Here is a 16,976-nt window from a genome sequence, read left to right as displayed (position 1 = left end):
TGCAAATGAAAGCGTTTTACATATCATCATCAGACATACTGTTTGCAGATATCCATCGCCTGCTCTATGCATGAATTTGGGACTACGTGAAGGTTGGACACCTGAGGTAGGGGTCGCACTTGTTTCGTCTGCAACTAGCTTTCAGGTTGGCAACGTCGGCCTGAGGTTTGCCAACTTGATCATCATCACCAGATTTGCTTACGGCAGATAATACTTGCAACGACTCTTTCTTCGAACTCATACTGGGCAGTCGTCAGTGTGACTCAAGCAACATGCGATTTGAGGTATGAGCAACTGCATACATTGGCGGGGCAACCAGGAAGGCACCACTCGCTCATGAAGTAGGCACCAGCATAAACATGAACAACAGCGCTTGCTTCAAAAAGGCTTCAGGTATCTTTGAAAACCCAAAATCAAACACACATACGTTCTAACCATCATGGATCAATTCTACCTGAAAAATGCAGCGCTCTACCAGACTTATGTTGACAAACTGGATCCCACTAAGTCTCCATCACACTTTATGAATCAGCCTCCTCAGCCGACAAACAAAACAGCAGACAACAGCAATCCAAATATGACCATCAGCGTTCGGATACGTCCGATGCTAGAAGACGACATTTCTTCTGGCTTTCCTTGCGCTATCTATCCGCGTCCTCATGATCTAACCGCCAAGCAACAAACCTTAGATCTTCATGATCTCTACAATCATCCTCGAAGACCTCGTCCCATCATTAAGTCTTCAACGCATAAACTTCAAAATGTTTTTGATGCTAGTGCAAGTACAGCGCAAGTTTACGATGAGGTTGTGCGTGATCTAGTCATATCTGCTGCAGACGGCAAACTTGGTACTTTGTTTGCATACGGACAGACTAGTTCTGGCAAGACTTTCACAGTGACAGAATTGCAGAAACTTGCTGTTGCGGACTTGCTGGACCGCCATTCCGAGCTCCATGTTACTGTCGTCGAATTAGCAGGCAATGTGGCCTTCGATCTCTTCAACCAACGTGAGCGAATTGCCGTTCTTGAGGACGCAACTGGAACCACGCAACTCGTCGGAGCCATCGAGCATCAAATCAATACCAAGTCTCAGGGCATCGAGTTACTAGAGAAAGCAATGTCATTCCGACGCGCAGCGCCCACACTTAAGAATCCTGCCTCGTCACGTTCCCACTGTATCTGCCGCATCAAAGTCACACAACCAGATGCCTCAACCCACGGCTTCCTCTACATGGTCGATCTAGCCGGGTCCGAAATCGCACGCGATGTAACAGAACACGGGCCCGAATTGATGCGCGAGACCCGCGAAAACAACGTCAGTCTGTCAGTTCTTAAGGACTGTATTCGGCAAAGAGCATTAGCGGCGACGAGCAAGAAGAAAGTCCATGTGCCGGTACGAGGAAGTACGTTGACAAAGATCTTGAAGCATGTGTTCGATCCTGAGGGAGGCCAAGAGTGTAAGACGGTGGTGATTGCGTGCTTGAACCCGAGTCTTGCGGATGTTGCGTCGTCCAAGAATACATTGAGGTATGCAGAATTGTTGGGCAAGATAGACTGAGTGGTTGAGGATAGGGGCGATAAGAACCCATATCTAGAGGTTTCGCCTACCAAGCCAAATCATCATCTCGCCTTTTGGCTTCCGCTAGCAATCTGACTTGAGAAAAACCCGGCCATGGATGAGGCATTTTCGGGTTATCCATGTTATTCGTGACGTATCCTTGAATAGACGCAAGCAATTTATGAGCAGTATCCGGATGGTCTGTCATCTAATCTGCAGTCCCAAGGACATCGTTGGCATAGTTCCGACCATCTTCGTGCAATTCGAGGTCATCCTCACTAAAGTCCTCACCGACAGATTCATAGAACCTCATTCTGAACAGTACACCTTGATGAATCGATTCTTTCATGCTGCTCTGCTGATTGAGGAAATGTTGCATATCGCATGCTTCTGCCAATCTTTCTCGCGAGGCTGCTGATATCTCTTCGTATAACGCATCCCGTGCTTCAGTGAACTCGAAGGCGAGCACACATCGTCGGACGAGATAGTAAGATTCAGGCGATGGTATCTCAACTGTACGTGTTGGCATGGTAGATCTGTCACTAGCGAGTTTGCGATGAGCAATGTAAGCTGCAAGAGCACTAGTGCAGAGATCGACGATTCTGCTCAGGTTCGGTAGCCAGAGATCGGCCGGCGGCTGCTCGTCACTGTCCATCGAAGCGCATACTCGTGTCTCCATGACTGCGTAAGATATTGCTTCTGCCGCTGCAGGTGTTGTTGCTGTGATGATTGTTTTGACTATGTGGTTGTCGTTGTTGTTTTCGAGCCATACAGCGCGCAGCAGCTTGTTGGCCATCGAGAGTGTTACTGCAGTCTGAATAGTTGGACATATTTTGTAGACTTCGATTAGCATGTCGTTGGGGAAGAACAAAAGCCTCGACATGTTTGCAAGTCGTAAAACCACTGAAAAAGGCCCTTTTAGTGATGTGGGAAGTCTCTTGTAGTATGCTCCTGCTTGTGAGATACGAAGAGTGTCAGAAACATCAACACTAAGACAGCACCTCAATCAAGACTGTCTTTTCAAACACTAGTCGTGACTCGGCCGGCGCTTCGGCCATACAGTGTTTCAGCCTTGATGGTAAAGGCTGATTGATGAAATACAGACCAATGCAGATAACCTCTGGACTCTTCTAGATTGGACTTCTGGTCTTCTTCGTCCCTCTAAGGCTCCAAAGGTAATGCGAATGCTAGATTACTTCATAACCCCCTACATTCGCCTTAACTGACTTCCAAGGCTTTTGTGTTCTCTCTTTCATGGACTTTTTTGGTCGTGGTATATGAGTTCCTACAGCTCATCATGCAAGGGCTCTTCAATGAAATATTGACAGACTGGATCGTATCTTTCAGGATGATCCCACATCTCTCGAGCTCGTCGTGCTGCTCCTACTGCCATAGCCAAACTTGGATCTACAGAGTTCCGGATCAAATTTACCAAATCGGGCGAGATACGACGGAATGCTAGTCTGACAGCTTCCGTGGAGCCAGGCGGAGGATCTCCCGACGTGACGATGGCCTTGATATCAGAGCGTAGTGGTTTGAACTTGGGGCCATGACGATCCGAAAAATCTTTCAGAACATTGTTTTGGTCCAGAAAATCGCTGACGTGCTTTCGAAGAGCATTTACCAAGCGTTCGTCAGTTGCCTATCTGTCACGTTAATGTAAAACGCGGAACCCGGCTCGCGAGTTACGATACCTCAAAGTGGTCCACTTTCTCCAGATCCGGGAACATTGACTCCGCAAAGATGTCTCCGCCAGACTCTTCGAAAGATAAAAGGCTCAAATTTAGCAATCCAGCATCAAAATTCAGCCATAGTGCTTCTCCATTGATATCATCGGGATCACATTCTTTGGAAAGGTTCACGGCCTCGCAAGTACCCAATTTATAGGCGTAGACGATTGCACGCTCTGGCCTGATGGTATATGAAGCGTATGTTTCTAATGGCGCGAGTAGATTGAGTGTCGAGAGAGCTTCGGTCACCAGATCCTCGAGTTCTTGAGGCAAGGCAGCGACGCTGAATTGTGCTTCCTGTCGCAACACTTGAGTCACTGCATACTGTGCGGCAAGTAGAGCCTCATGGAGGGCAGTGGAGTCAACTATATGTCTGGGACTACACGTTAAAATCAAGAATGAATAGAACGTACAACAATGCGAACCTGTTCTCCTCCAGAAGCTTCACCACTTGTTCGAACCAATCTGTATAGGGAGCGTCTGCCGAAACTCTGGCTATCAGTGACGTCGATCCATTTGCTAAGCTTTGGACGACAATGAGATCTCTTTTCGCAAGACTGATTCCCAGTATAGGTTGATCGTACGAGGCAAACGCAAAGACTGCGAAAGCCAGCACAAGAGTGCTGAGAAGCATCACTGCGTCTTGTACATGGAGGAAAGAGAGATTGTTTAACAGAAAGCAATGATCTAGCCAGCTTGTTTGAAATGTAGGCAGATTGCACCACTGATACTTTGCGAATCAGTATGAGGAGCCTAACTATTTCAAAGTATGCCAGGAAAAGACTTGTGGAGATCCTCAAAGATTAGAATCCTGCATGTTCGTCTCACGTCTTAAGAAGAATGATTAACGAATTTTTGTTGCGATACGTGATTCGACCGAGAGATGTAAGGCCTTTTACCAAGACAGAAGGATCAAACGACACCATTGTTTCGAGACGCGCTTGCCTCCATGGAAAGCAGAGGCGTCTGGCAATCCAAGGATACTTCTTGGTGTGTGCTTTGGGTGACTTCTTTCAATCTCGAGTTCGACCAACTATGCATCAAGAATAAGAGGAGGCTGCTTTTCTCGGTCGTGTTGTATCCATGAATTTGGGCTCGCGCGAAGATCTGAAACGTGATCGCATCAGAGGACGTGATTGCAGCAAATGCGTGCCGCTTTACATCATGGTGCAAGAGGCGCGTCCCTGAGGACCATAAATCCTTCGGGGACCATAAATCAACTGCTACCGACACTTAATCTCTGGGTTTCTGCAGACGTACACCACCGTACATGTAAGGCAGCCTTCACAACCCGAAGTTGTTCCGATGAGGAAGCATCCTTCGGGTAGATAGATGACATGCGTGGCTTTGATGTGCTCTAATGCATACATCAATCTTCCATTGGCACATCATGGGCAGTATTAATTTCTCATATCCAGTGAACAGAGAACCAAACATAGCGGCACAAAATTTAAGCTCAAGTTCAAGCTTTCCAGAGTATTTCAAGAAACTGTCGAGTGCATACTCGAGGCAGACTGGAGACTCCACGTTCAACCTGATATACTCCTTCTTGCAACATCTTCCAGCCGATGTAACCTTGAACGAGCAGTCGATCATCCACGACAATGCTGCAGGACCAGGCACAGCCACTATCGCAGCTATGTCGGTCCTCAAGAAAGAGCCAGCCAAAATTGTGGTCACGGATTTTACTCAAGGCATGATCGACAACATGCAATCAAGAATTGATCAAGAGCAATGGAAAAACATCACAGCCTCTGTCATGGACTCTCATGAGCTCGCATTGCCAGATAATACATTCACGCTCACAATCTGTAACGTTAGCACGTCGACGTTCAAAGATCCGTTGAAATGCATGCAGGAGATACTTCGCACTCTGCAGCCCGGCGGAGTCTGCATCAATTCGCAGTGGAAAAAATTTACCGTCAAAGACATCATCCACAAGGCTCAAACCAGCATTCGGCCAGACTGCAAGCTGTTCAATATGCCAAAGGCGGAGTTTTTGAATGATGGAGTGCTGAGGGACCTGATGTTAGACGCAGGTTTCGCCGAGGCTGCCCAATACGTGGAGACAACCATTATTACGGACGAGGCAATGGAAGGTCTCCGCGAATTTATGTGTGGTAATCTTACGGCTTCTGCGAGGAGCGGCTGGACAGAAGAAGAGGCAGCAAGGTGGCCTGCTGCCATTGACGCTGCTATTGAAGAGGAGACGGCAGATAATGGCGGCATTAAAATGGAGGCTTGGATGGTCGTAGCAAGAAAGGCAGGTTCATAAGTTGGTCGATTTTGTGCGATTTGGTCTGGAATCGTGCTTGTTGTATTGAATGGAGTGCGTCCTTGGTCGTGAACTATGTAGCAATCAGCACAGATGTTCGAAAAGTCGAAAAACCAAATGCAGCATACTCGCGCGTCTGTCTGCCAAGCTGGCGTCCGAATGTGTCCCGGAATCTTTCTGCGGCAAGCGCACGCTTTCTTCCGTCGCTGTGCAAAATGGGCGACTTCAGCCAGATCTTGAGCTGCATAAAATTGGATCAAAAAAGTTTCGTGCTCTCAAAGAGCAAAACGTACAGCAGCAGGGATTCCCACGTGGTCACCCACCGTAGTACTAATCTGCCGTTCAACTGCTTATGTATGGCAGAGCGGACGGGATGCCCAGTTTTCAGCTGACTGTGGCCGTACGTGCTGGGAAGCTTTTTTCGATGTATTATCAAGCTTGCACAACTGCGACTCGCGGTCAGCAATGAGAAAATGAACATGATGAAGCCAGACTGCGGCAAACCTGTGTGGTCAGCTTCGCGAAGTTGGCGTCAACGAGCCTCTTTCGACTTCGCGATTTCGTGACGACCACCAACGACCCTCAGGAATAAATCAGCGAGCACAAATTTGAGCGTGCTGGCTTCACAGCCTGGGATTATCACGCGATTCTCATTTGCGTGTCAAGGTGGATTTCGACTGATGTGGCAGTACAATGGACTTATCTCAAGTCGACCATGCAACTCGCGTTCTTTGACTTCGTCGGGCGGGTAACACGACGTCGAAGTATTTCCCAAGAAGGGCCTATCGATGTCAACAGTTCATCATATCGCGACAAGCGGACCGTCTGACTTGAGTCCGTTAGTTGCGATGCTTTCGTGGTCTCATCGCTTCCCCACATCGAGACGTTCACTGCGAGTGCGAGGGAAGAGAGTACCCGATTGGGAATGGCACCCCAGCTGGTCAGCCCCGCGTCGATCCCGTCTGGCAGACACAACCCTTAGAGAAGTCACGGCATCCAGAATAAAGGTACGGCATAATCGAAGATGGTCGTTTCTATATCTACAGCATCTTCCCACTGTAGAGGAGAGGGCATTCACATCATTCTTATCTATTTCTAGTCCTCACACTCTTCCTGCTTAAGACTCTATCATCGTCTTTTGCTAGGCTTCTGTCCACTTTTACTTGATATCTAGAGTTGCATCACTAGAACTCTAAGGGACGAATCCCGACCTTTCATCACAATGCTTTCAAAGATGTACTCGCCACGCGTGGTCATCATCGGCGCTGGTATTGTCGGTACCAACGTTGCTGACGAGCTGGTCGCACGAGGATGGACCAACATCACAGTGGTCGACCAAGGCCCCCTGGACATGCCTGGAGGTTCCACATCACACGCTCCCGGTCTTGTCTTCCAAACAAATGTCTGCAAGACCATGACCCTGTTCGCAAAATACACAGTTGAGAAGCTCAAAGCCTTGGAAGAAGACGGCGAGAACTGCTTCAACCAGGTTGGTGGTCTCGAGATTGCCACAGATGAGGCACGTTTGGCAGAAATCAAGCGCAAGCATGGTTATGCACAGTCTTGGGGCATCGAAGCGCACCTTATCAGCCCCGAAGAGTGTATGGAGAAGTACCCGTTATTGAACAAGGAGCAAGTCCTCGGCGGTCTTCACATTCCCACGGATGGTCTTGCCAAGGCTGCTCGTGCTGTTCAGCTCCTCATCAACCGTACTCGCAAGGCCGGCGTACAATACATCGACAAGACGCCAGTTACTGGAATTGCAAAGGCTGATGGTCATGTTACTGGTGTAGAGACACCTAACGGCACCATCCCCGCTGACATCGTCGTTTCATGTGCCGGTTTCTGGGGAGTCGAGATTGGTGCCATGATTGGCCTCCCTATCCCTCTTCTTCCTCTGGCTCACCAATACGTCAAGACTACCTCTGTGCCCGCACTGGCAAAACGCAACAACCCTGAAGGTGGCGCATCATTGCCCATTCTCCGCTACCAAGACCAAGATCTGTACTACCGCGAGCATGGTGACCAGTACGGTATTGGTTACTATGGCCACAAGCCCATGCCTGTCGTAGCCGCATCCCTAGGTGTCACTCCTGAGAAGGTTGACCACAAGAACATGCCCTCTCGTCTCGAATTCACCCGCGAAGATTTCGAGCCCGCATGGGAGCTCTCCAAGAAGTTCCTTCCTTGCATGGATGAAGTCGAGATTGAGGACGGCTTCAACGGTATCTTCTCCTTCACACCTGATGGTGGCTCTCTTGTGGGCCATGCACCAAACCTCGAGGGCTTCTACGTCGCCGAAGCAGTCTGGGTTACACACTCCGCTGGTATTGCCCGCGCTGTTGCCGAGGTTTTGACCACCGGAAAGAGTCAGATCGATCTTGGAGCTGTCGAGCTCAACCGCTTCGAAGAGGTTCAGTTGACTAGCTCCTACGTCAAGGAGACTTCCATGCAGAACTTTGTCGAGATCTACGACATCATGCACCCACTTCAGCCTCGCGAGTCTCCTCGCAACCTCCGCGTCAGCCCCTTCCATGCTCGCCAGAAGGAGCTAGGTGCTTACTTCCTAGAAGGTGGTGCTTGGGAACGTCCTTACTGGTTCGAGGCCAACGAGAAATTGGTCAAGGATCTGCCCGAGGAATGGAAGCCCAAGGACCGTGATGCATGGTCTTCAAGATACTACAGCCCAATTGCTGCAGCAGAAGCATGGAAGACGAGAACCGCGGCAGCAATGTACGACATGACACCGCTGCGTCGTTTGGAAGTCTACGGTCCTGGTGCTGTCGACCTATTGCAGCGTGTGAGCACTGGTGATGTTGGAAAGAAGCCTGGCGCCGTCACATACACACTTTGGCTTGACGACAGAGGTGGCATCAAGAGTGATGTTACTGTTGCCAGAATTGAGGATCAGTTGTTCCAGGTTGGCTGCAACGGCCCTGTCGATCTCGTCTTCCTCAACAAGGAAGCCGCCAAGCAGATGCAAGAAGACCCTACAAAATGGTGCACAATCCGCGATATTACTTCCGGAACCTGCTGTATCGGTCTCTGGGGTCCCAAGGTCAGAGAGATTATCAGCAAGGTCAGCCAGGACGACTTCTCGAGCACAGCCAAGGGTCTGCGTTACTTCCGTACCAAGCGTGCATACATTGCCGGTATCCCTGTAACCATCATGCGGTTGTCGTATGTAGGAGAGCTTGGTTGGGAGATCTACACCACAGCCGACCGCGGTCAAGCGCTGTGGGATGCACTCTGGGAGGCAGGACAAGAACAAGGCATCATTGCTGCTGGCCGTACTGCCTTTAACGCACTGAGACTGGAAAAGGGCTACAGATCCTGGGGATCTGACATGAACACTGAGCACGACCCTTACGAGGCAGGTGTTGGCTTCGCCGTCAAGGCAGGCAAGGTTGGCTACTACGGCCAAGCCGCCCTCGAGGGACGCTCAGTCGAGACAGCCAAGAAGCGTCTACGCTGCCTGGTCGTTGACGATGGTTCCTCGGTTGTACTTGGCAGAGAACCAGTGTTCGTTGGCGGCAAGCCCAGCGGATACGTCACCAGTGCAGCATTCGCATACACAATCGGCAAGCCTATTGCTTATGCATGGCTGCCAAGCTCGATCAACGAGGATGACAAGGTGGAGATTGAGTACTTCGGCAAGAGGATCGAGGCTACGGTTACTGCCGAGCCATTGTTCGATCCTTCCATGTCACGTCTGCGTGGTTAGTTCCGGGGCTTCTAGAAGTAATGATGGGTTTATTTATAGCATAGACATGGCGCACTTTAATGATCAAGCATATTTTTAACGTTAATCCGACTGTTTTCTGTCAAAGCATATCCTCATGAGTGTGCATGGTCCAAAAAGTGATCAGGTATCGTTGATGCCGGATAGCAGGTACTGCTTGAGTAAGGATAGCGATACTTGTAGCATACTTCATTGGAGAAGAGTACCTCCGTTATAATTTTTTATGCAGTGTTGAGCATGTTTGGGATTTTTGCGGTCACGTTGGCGCGGCCTGGAAGTAGTTCTCTGGTCGAAGCAGATTCAAAAAATGGATGATGAGATAGTGCCATGAATATGCGTCAAGAAGCTACATGATGTTGATGCAGAATACCTTCGATGTCTCTCTATACAACAAATATCTGAACTGCAAAATTGAAACAGTGTGAGTGAATATATTCATGTCCATCTCATTATAAGAAACCACAGTCAGGGTCGGCCCCTCGACGTGTCTCGGCTTCAATGTTCGAAGTGGACTGTGGCTGGCGTGTGCACAGCAAGCTTCTGACACGACGGTAGGCCGCGTTGTAGAGCCCTGGTTTGGTCAAAGTAATCTTGAGTTTCGTATCTCGGGTCTTGATGCGTAGGAGAACTCCATGTACGAATTAGGGTAGCATTCTCGCGACGGTCGGTGGGCGATAGCTTCATCGTGGGGTAGTGGTGGGGCAACAGGGAGCTGACACGTGAGAATGATGGATGAGACTTCCGTAATCGGAAGTGGATATGATGACCGTCTTGAGCATCCACACTTGCTAAACGACGTCGGCCAACAACCTAAGTCTTATAATAAACACAACCGGCAGCATGTAGTCGTTGTTCGTCATACCTTTCTTTCTACATTGAAGCCTCATACATTCACCATGGCCGACAAGTCGTACATCATCGTCGGCGCCGGCGTTTTCGGCGTCTCGACTGCTTTCCACCTGATCAAAAAGTACCCCAATGCAGACATCACCATTGTCGACCGTGATGCCTTCGACCAAGACACGCGTGTCGCCGCTTCGTGGGACTGGAACAAGGTTGTTCGCGCCGACTACGACGACATTGTATACTGCAGGATGGCCATCGAGGCACAAGACATGTTCAAGACAGACAACCTGTGGAAGCCCTACTTCTACCAGACCGGTATCTACTGGATGTGCCGTAGCGACTACGCTCAAGAAGTTGTCGACAACTACAAGAAGCTGGGCAGAGCTGCCGACCTCAAGGCTGTGCCCATTGAAGAGGCACGCAAGATGTACGGTGGTCTGTTCGAGGACGCCGACTATACCGGCGTCAAGGAGGTTCTTGTCAACAAGACCAGTGGCTGGGCCACTGCTGGCGAATGTCTGATTGGCATTACTCGTGAAGCTCTCAGACTCGGTGTCAAGTACAAGCAGGCTGAGGTCGCTTCATTGCTCCTCGACAATGGCCGCTGTACCGGCATCAAGACTGCAGCTGGCGAGACTCTGACTGCCAAACACACTCTTCTCTGCACCGGCGCATACACACCAAAGCTGCTCGAGTACTGTGCTCAAGCCAGTGGTAACAACAATCTTTGCGCTGGCGACAGAATTGTTGCTGGTGGTATCACTACCGGCATGACAAGGCTCGACGAGGATTCATACCGCAGATTTGCATCCATGCCTGTTGGTGTTCAAGGCTACACTGCCGAGACTGGTAAGTTTTTGTCCTCTGTCAATACCACCATCATGTGCTTACCATGACAACAGGACCTTTCATCGGCAGTCTACCACCCACTAGAGACAGAGAGCTCAAGTGGTGGGGCCAGAAGATTTTCAAGAACGACACAGAAGTCCTGCCTGGACGTACTGTATCAGCACCTCCTGCAAAGCCCGATTACGGCCAATGGGAGGTTTCAAACAGATTGAAGGAAGACATTCAATACGCCAACCACGTCTTCTATGGAAAGAAGTCGGCACACTGGAACATGGAGAAGCACCGTATCTGCTGGTAAGTTACACAGTCGCTTAAGCTTCTTTCACTATCTGACCTTTGCTAGGGACGCCTTCACATCCAGCTCCGACTTTATCATCTCACCACACTCCGCTGCAAAGGGTCTTTACGTTGCGACATGCGGTAACTTCCACGGCTGGAAGTTCTTCCCCGTGCTAGGCAAGTACATCATCTCCATGCTGGAGGGCACATTGGAGCCCGAGTTGGTAGAAAAATGGGGTTGGGACAGAGAACGTCCTGACCCTAAGTACTTCGCCGACTGGCCTAGACACGATATGAAGGATATGTTGGATCCCGTCAGGACCGCCAGGCTATAATACACTACACTACCTTCGACAGCTTGATATACATGAGGAAACGCTTTTTTAATCTCTAAAATTTGGCTTGGCAAGAGATCGCGTATGGTGAAAGACACACAAGTGTGAAACAGCAATACATCCTTATCCATTGCGACAAACCCTCCCGAAGCGACCTGACTGTTCACTACGAAAATCTTGACCTATGCAACACGAGGAGCCCTAGCAGCCAATGCGACCAAAAACATTCCGAACAGCAACACAATGGAGACGCACAAAAGCGCGCAGTAATTCTGCAGCAAAAGCTGGTAGCCATGATTCTCGTTGCGATACCACACTCGAATTGCATCTAGAAATCTTGCTCACAAGCAATACAGGCGTTACCAACTTCCACGCGTCCTCTCAGCTGAACGGAGGAAAGTCGTTCATAGTGAACTCAAAGTCTTGATTGAACACGAAGAACCACATCACCGTACTTTCAATGACCATTTTGCAAGTTGGACGTATTCTTGCTGCAAGTGTAGAATAGTACTCCACATTACTCAGATTCATGGGTATGGGAAAATGATCCTTGAAAGGAGCCCTGCTTCACGGCGATAACCACTTCCACCGGAAAGTTTGAATGCTTAAATGCTGAGAAACTGGTGCGAGACCGCGGTTTCGATGACCTACACGTTATCTTCGGTTGCGCACATTTCAAGTAGCATCCAGATCGTCACCACCAATCGAGGTGAAGCAGTGCATCGACATGCAGCTGCACAGCTGCAATCAGGAAAGTCGAAGTTCTTGCTGCATGAGGAAGAACGAAGCGGTCAGCAAAAGCAAAGATAATGGTCGCATCTTGACGGGAAAGAACGGAAGGCCAACGCATCTGCACAAACCACACTCGAAAGGGATCTCCATGCCATGAAACCATTTGGCGATCCCCAAGCACTGCTACATCCCGAGTCCCGAGCACAGTTGTATGGCATGGAAGTGCTTCGAGAAGACTTCCCTTCACGGACTGACTTCACAGTATCCGCAGCCACCATGTCGTTTGAGAGCCCATTTGCGAGGTATAATCCTACGCGAGAGCTGAAAAGAGGTTCCAGGCTTCTAGAATACATCTCTGTGTTTGGAGATCGAGACCACCTTGGCGGTTTGCTGTCGAGATAAGCTTACAGAAGTCACTATCCCAATTCGGTTGCAAGTTCCCCAAAGTCAGATTCAGGTTCCTTCTATCTTTGGTTTGGACTAGTGTCGTGACTTGCCTAATTGCCGGACTGCTACTGCCCCAGGAACGGTGGACTAAAATTGGTCAGCTCCTTCGCACTTGCACATTGATTGGACGATCATTGATCTGGTGTCATGATAAGGTCACTATGCACGAATAATGAAACGATATGGTAACACATTCGCAAAACCTGACCTCGTAGGGTAACCCACGACACATGAGGCTCTGCACACTCAAGACGTATTCCCCGCGTGCATACGTACCCGACATGGTAAAAGCAACCATTATGCCTAGATATCAACCAGGAAGATCTCTATCGAGGGACGAATTCGGTACACTTCTACAGAGAGTGACAGCATATTATTGATCTATCTTTCCTCCAAAGTCATCATCTCCGGACTCCAGAAAACCACTTTCTAATTATCTCCTGACTTTACACACATACCACCACGCCACAACAATGTACGCAGAAGCCCCACAACAACCCAAGCCTTGGGCATGGACACCTTTGATCGAGAGTCGACCGCTATCAGAAGCAGCAGGATGGTAGGTCTCTCACTTCACGTTCCCAAATCTATGCCCCACCCCATCGTACACCACCACCAGCATTTGACAACGATTTCTAAATCGCAGAAGTAGAGTCTTCCTGAAACTGGACAACCTGCAGCCATCCGGCTCATTCAAGTCCCGCGGTGTAGGCAACTACGTCCTTCAACGTGCCGCCGAACGCATCTCAGAATCTGGAGTTCCCAACGCAACACACTTTTATGCAGCATCAGGTGGCAATGCAGGCATTGCCTGTGTTCACGCTGCCAGAACACTTGGCTACCCTGCCACAGTCGTTGTACCCAAGAGTGCTAAGCCAGTCATGATTGCAAAGATCTGGGCCATGGTAAGTATTTCTTGATCTCGAGTTTGTGGCGGCTTAGCTGACGGATCAACAGGGAGTCAAACAGGTTATTCAACATGGATCTACAATCGCTGAAGCACAAGAATACATCCTCAACACTCTTTTGCCTGCCGATCCAACCGGTGTTTTCGTTCCTCCTTTCGACCACCAGGACATCTGGGACGGCAATGCAACTGTCATGCAGGAGATTGCATCTCAACTCGGTGACAAGCCTGATGTTGTCGTCTGCAGTGTCGGTGGCGGAGGTCTCCTCAACGGAATCATGCAGGAATTGGACCACAAGAAGTGGAATAACGACGTTCAGGTCCTCGCCATGGAAACCAAAGGAGCTGACTCGTTGAGCCAGAGTCTTGAGTCTGGTCAAATCATCACTCTTCCCAGAATCACATCACAAGCCACCAGTCTTGGAGTTGTCAGGGTCGCAGAGAAGACTTTTGAATATGCTCAGAGGCCTAACGTCACGAGTGTTGTCCTCACCGACGAACAAGCTGCCAAGGGCTGTTGCTTGTTGGCTGAGCACGAAAGAATGATGGTTGAGCTAACTGTTGGCGTCAACGTCCCTGTCTGCTTCGATGGCTTCCTACAGAGTCTACTGGCTAACAAGAAGACAATCACCAAGGACAGCAAGGTGGTCCTGGTAGTCTGCGGCGGTAACGACATCTCACTTGACATGCTCATGGCCTGGCGTATGGCTATGGTCGGCAACGAGACTGTTCAGGAGAACACCACAACCATGACCGCAAGAGTCGGAGCTACTGGAGTAACAGCTTGAGAGACTGAGATTGAGTTATGAATGAACTGATGGACACTGCCACACAGATTAATGGGATATGCACGTTTTTGGGTTTGAGTTTATATATATGCTATTAAATTGAGTTTGACTACATTTTGAATATTATGATCTTCACAACTGTCAACATATTTCGTGCCAGAGGATGTGAAAGAGATTGCGAAATCAGTACGCTCAACCCTTGATAGTGAGCATAGCACGTGAGTCAATGCAGAGCCTCATCGGACATTTGTTATCAAAAACGCATCGAAGGTTACAATCTCGATTTCGGTCCTTCTCTATCATTCCTATCATCTCTATCACGTTGAAAGTGATCATCGAAGACATATAGCAATCGCAAAGGCTGATTTGGGATTTATTTTCCCACGACATGTCGTCGTTGCCAAGATCGCCAGCCATCGAATAGAGTTGGGCCAGCGTGAAAGGGTCCGGCTGTGGGCTGACCCCAGATGAGATGAAGGGATTCGACTTCCCTTTTTGGTCAGAATGCACATTGATCGCCACAACCGAGACTGCGATAGCGCTGCACAAACGACGAGTGGCTGCGTTCCAAAGTCACAAAGCGCGACTAATCCTGGGTATGGAATCCTGCCGGTATCAGCTAATGATTACGCAAATCGAGCAGGTTTGTCTCTGAACGAGCTGGGTGACCATGGCCAAAACGAATGCTGCTATGCGTAGTCATACCCCACGGGGCTCTATGGACCGTCTTTCCTGACGAGTAGGTTCACACATTGTCCATATATCTAAGGGAATGTCGAACTTGCTGTACTCTTTCTCCTTTCCATCTTCAACCTTGAACATTCATATCAACCCTCCCCTTCCCTCTTGTTGAGTATTGCCATACTCCATTGCAATCTCTCCAACACACATCAATAAACATTCACAATGGCATCCTTCCTAAGTTACTTCAACCGCAGAGATAGCGGTAACACAACAAAACCTGCCTTGGACAAGCAGCCCGTGAGAGCACTCCCTGCATCATGGTACACCTCTCCCGACATGTACGAGCTCGAACGCCGTGCCATCTTCTCTAGACGTTGGCTCCTCATCACACACAAGCTTCGTCTCACCAAGCCTGGTGACTTCCTCCGCTACGATGTTGCAGGCTTCCAGTTCATTCTTGCCAAAGACCGTCAGGAGAACATCAACGGCTTTCACAACATCTGCCGTCACAGAGCATACCCCGTCGTTGAGAAGCAAGAAGGCACAGCTCGCATCTTCGCTTGCAGATACCACGGTTGGTCGTACGGTTTGAACGGAAAGCTCGCAAAGGCACCAAGCTACCAGGAACTCGAGGGTTTCGACAAGGAGGCCAACGGACTCCTGCCTATTCACGTCCATGTCGATAGAAACGGTTTCATCTGGGTCAACATGGATGCGAAAGCAGAACCTGAGATTGCCTGGGAAGACAACTTTGATGGTGTCGATATTCAGTCACGTTACGATTCCATCAAATTTGAGGACTATGTCTTCGACCACAAGTGGGAGATGGACGGACCATACAACTGGAAGATTTTGGCAGACAACTACAACGAGTGTTACCACTGCCCAACGACCCACCCCGACATTCCTGCTTTGGCAGACCTCGAAGCCTACCATGTCGAAACCACCGCAAACCACATCCAGCACGAGGTAGCCAGCACACCGGAACAGGTCGCCGTTGGCATGACCGTCATCCCAACCTACTACTTCCCTAACGCCTCTGTCAACGCAACGTAAGCATCAGCATTCCCCATCATTAACGCTCGAATACAGACTAACATGCAAACTCACAGACCAAACTTCTTCTTCATGCAAAGATTCGTACCCCACGGAGCCGGCAAGGCAACCATGAGCTACGAGGTCTACCGCAACAAGAACGCCTCGGATGAAGATTTTGAAAAGATCAACCAAATGTACAAGCGCATCATGTCAGAAGACAAGGTCCTCTGCGATGCAGCACAAAAGAACGTCAACGCCGGTGTCTTCGTCAGCGGCCTTATGCACCCTCGCATGGAGAAGGGACCTCTCTACTTCCAGAAGCTGTGCAGAGAAGCAGTCACAGAACACCACGACAAAGAAAAGGCTGCTGGCGCCAAGATCCACCCAGCTAGACAACAAATGTCTGCGGCTGAACTCCAGAGTGAGAAGGACATTGAGTTCTGCTCTGGATTGGCGTGTGGCGAGGAGCAGCAGGAGGCATTGGCCTGGTAAAGGAGTTTCGAGAAGATGTTTCCTTTTCTCAAAGAATGACATATATGCATAGCGTAACGACTTTTGGTCTGATTTTTTTTTTTTAGACATTTGGCGAAAACTTTTCTTTCGACCTAATACGAAATCGATTATCTACTTCTGAACTTTTTGGGTTTCCAAACTGACTTATATCGTACTTGGTGATTGTCTTGGTCTGCTGTTCTAGATTCTCTCTAGATCAATGAATTTCGAAGGATGATCAACTGTATCTGCTCAATGGGAAATGCTTGTCGTA

General features: G+C 49.3%; 8 protein-coding genes across 8 annotated transcripts; 6 read left to right on the top strand and 2 right to left on the bottom strand.

Moving 5' to 3' along the window:
* Positions 1-439: 439 nt before the first annotated feature.
* On the top strand, positions 440-1,558 carry M437DRAFT_63240 (P-loop containing nucleoside triphosphate hydrolase protein; the record flags this gene model as incomplete). Its single annotated transcript, XM_041024218.1, has 1 exon — positions 440-1,558. The coding sequence occupies one exon, from the start codon at positions 440-442 to the stop codon at positions 1,556-1,558; it is 1,119 nt and encodes a 372-aa protein (XP_040882711.1).
* Positions 1,559-1,766: 208 nt separating this feature from the next.
* On the bottom strand, positions 1,767-2,441 carry M437DRAFT_81542 (uncharacterized protein; the record flags this gene model as incomplete). The annotated part of the gene is made up of 1 exon (XM_041027578.1): positions 1,767-2,441. The coding sequence occupies one exon, from the start codon at positions 2,439-2,441 to the stop codon at positions 1,767-1,769; it is 675 nt and encodes a 224-aa protein (XP_040882710.1).
* Positions 2,442-2,843: 402 nt separating this feature from the next.
* On the bottom strand, positions 2,844-3,922 carry M437DRAFT_63238 (uncharacterized protein; the record flags this gene model as incomplete). The annotated part of the gene is made up of 3 exons (XM_041024217.1): positions 2,844-3,200; positions 3,253-3,667; positions 3,702-3,922. The coding sequence occupies 3 exons, from the start codon at positions 3,920-3,922 to the stop codon at positions 2,844-2,846; spliced, it is 993 nt and encodes a 330-aa protein (XP_040882709.1).
* A 756-nt stretch (positions 3,923-4,678) lies between these two features.
* Positions 4,679-5,563, top strand: M437DRAFT_81540 (S-adenosyl-L-methionine-dependent methyltransferase; the record flags this gene model as incomplete). The annotated part of the gene is made up of 1 exon (XM_041027577.1): positions 4,679-5,563. One exon carries the CDS (start codon positions 4,679-4,681, stop codon positions 5,561-5,563), a length of 885 nt encoding a protein of 294 aa, XP_040882708.1.
* A 1,234-nt stretch (positions 5,564-6,797) lies between these two features.
* Positions 6,798-9,287, top strand: M437DRAFT_41348 (putative N,N-dimethylglycine oxidase; the record flags this gene model as incomplete). Its single annotated transcript, XM_041020366.1, has 1 exon — positions 6,798-9,287. The coding sequence occupies one exon, from the start codon at positions 6,798-6,800 to the stop codon at positions 9,285-9,287; it is 2,490 nt and encodes an 829-aa protein (XP_040882707.1).
* Positions 9,288-10,201: 914 nt separating this feature from the next.
* M437DRAFT_63235 (FAD dependent oxidoreductase) lies at positions 10,202-11,614 on the top strand (the record flags this gene model as incomplete). The annotated part of the gene is made up of 3 exons (XM_041024216.1): positions 10,202-11,000; positions 11,054-11,294; positions 11,344-11,614. The coding sequence occupies 3 exons, from the start codon at positions 10,202-10,204 to the stop codon at positions 11,612-11,614; spliced, it is 1,311 nt and encodes a 436-aa protein (XP_040882706.1).
* A 1,652-nt stretch (positions 11,615-13,266) lies between these two features.
* M437DRAFT_81537 (tryptophan synthase beta subunit-like PLP-dependent enzyme) lies at positions 13,267-14,488 on the top strand (the record flags this gene model as incomplete). The annotated part of the gene is made up of 3 exons (XM_041027576.1): positions 13,267-13,352; positions 13,443-13,698; positions 13,751-14,488. 3 exons carry the CDS (start codon positions 13,267-13,269, stop codon positions 14,486-14,488), a joined length of 1,080 nt encoding a protein of 359 aa, XP_040882705.1.
* Positions 14,489-15,394: 906 nt separating this feature from the next.
* M437DRAFT_40902 (ISP domain-containing protein) lies at positions 15,395-16,702 on the top strand (the record flags this gene model as incomplete). Its single annotated transcript, XM_041020273.1, has 2 exons — positions 15,395-16,224; positions 16,285-16,702. 2 exons carry the CDS (start codon positions 15,395-15,397, stop codon positions 16,700-16,702), a joined length of 1,248 nt encoding a protein of 415 aa, XP_040882704.1.
* Between the last annotated feature and the right edge of the window lie 274 nt (positions 16,703-16,976).

This window comes from Aureobasidium melanogenum, assembly GCF_000721775.1.
Source record: "Aureobasidium melanogenum CBS 110374 unplaced genomic scaffold scaffold_3, whole genome shotgun sequence".
Classification (NCBI taxonomy): Eukaryota; Fungi; Ascomycota; class Dothideomycetes; order Dothideales; family Saccotheciaceae; genus Aureobasidium; species Aureobasidium melanogenum.
The sequence above is the reverse complement of the archived record's forward strand: the minus strand, read 5'-3'. Positions and strand labels throughout refer to the sequence as shown.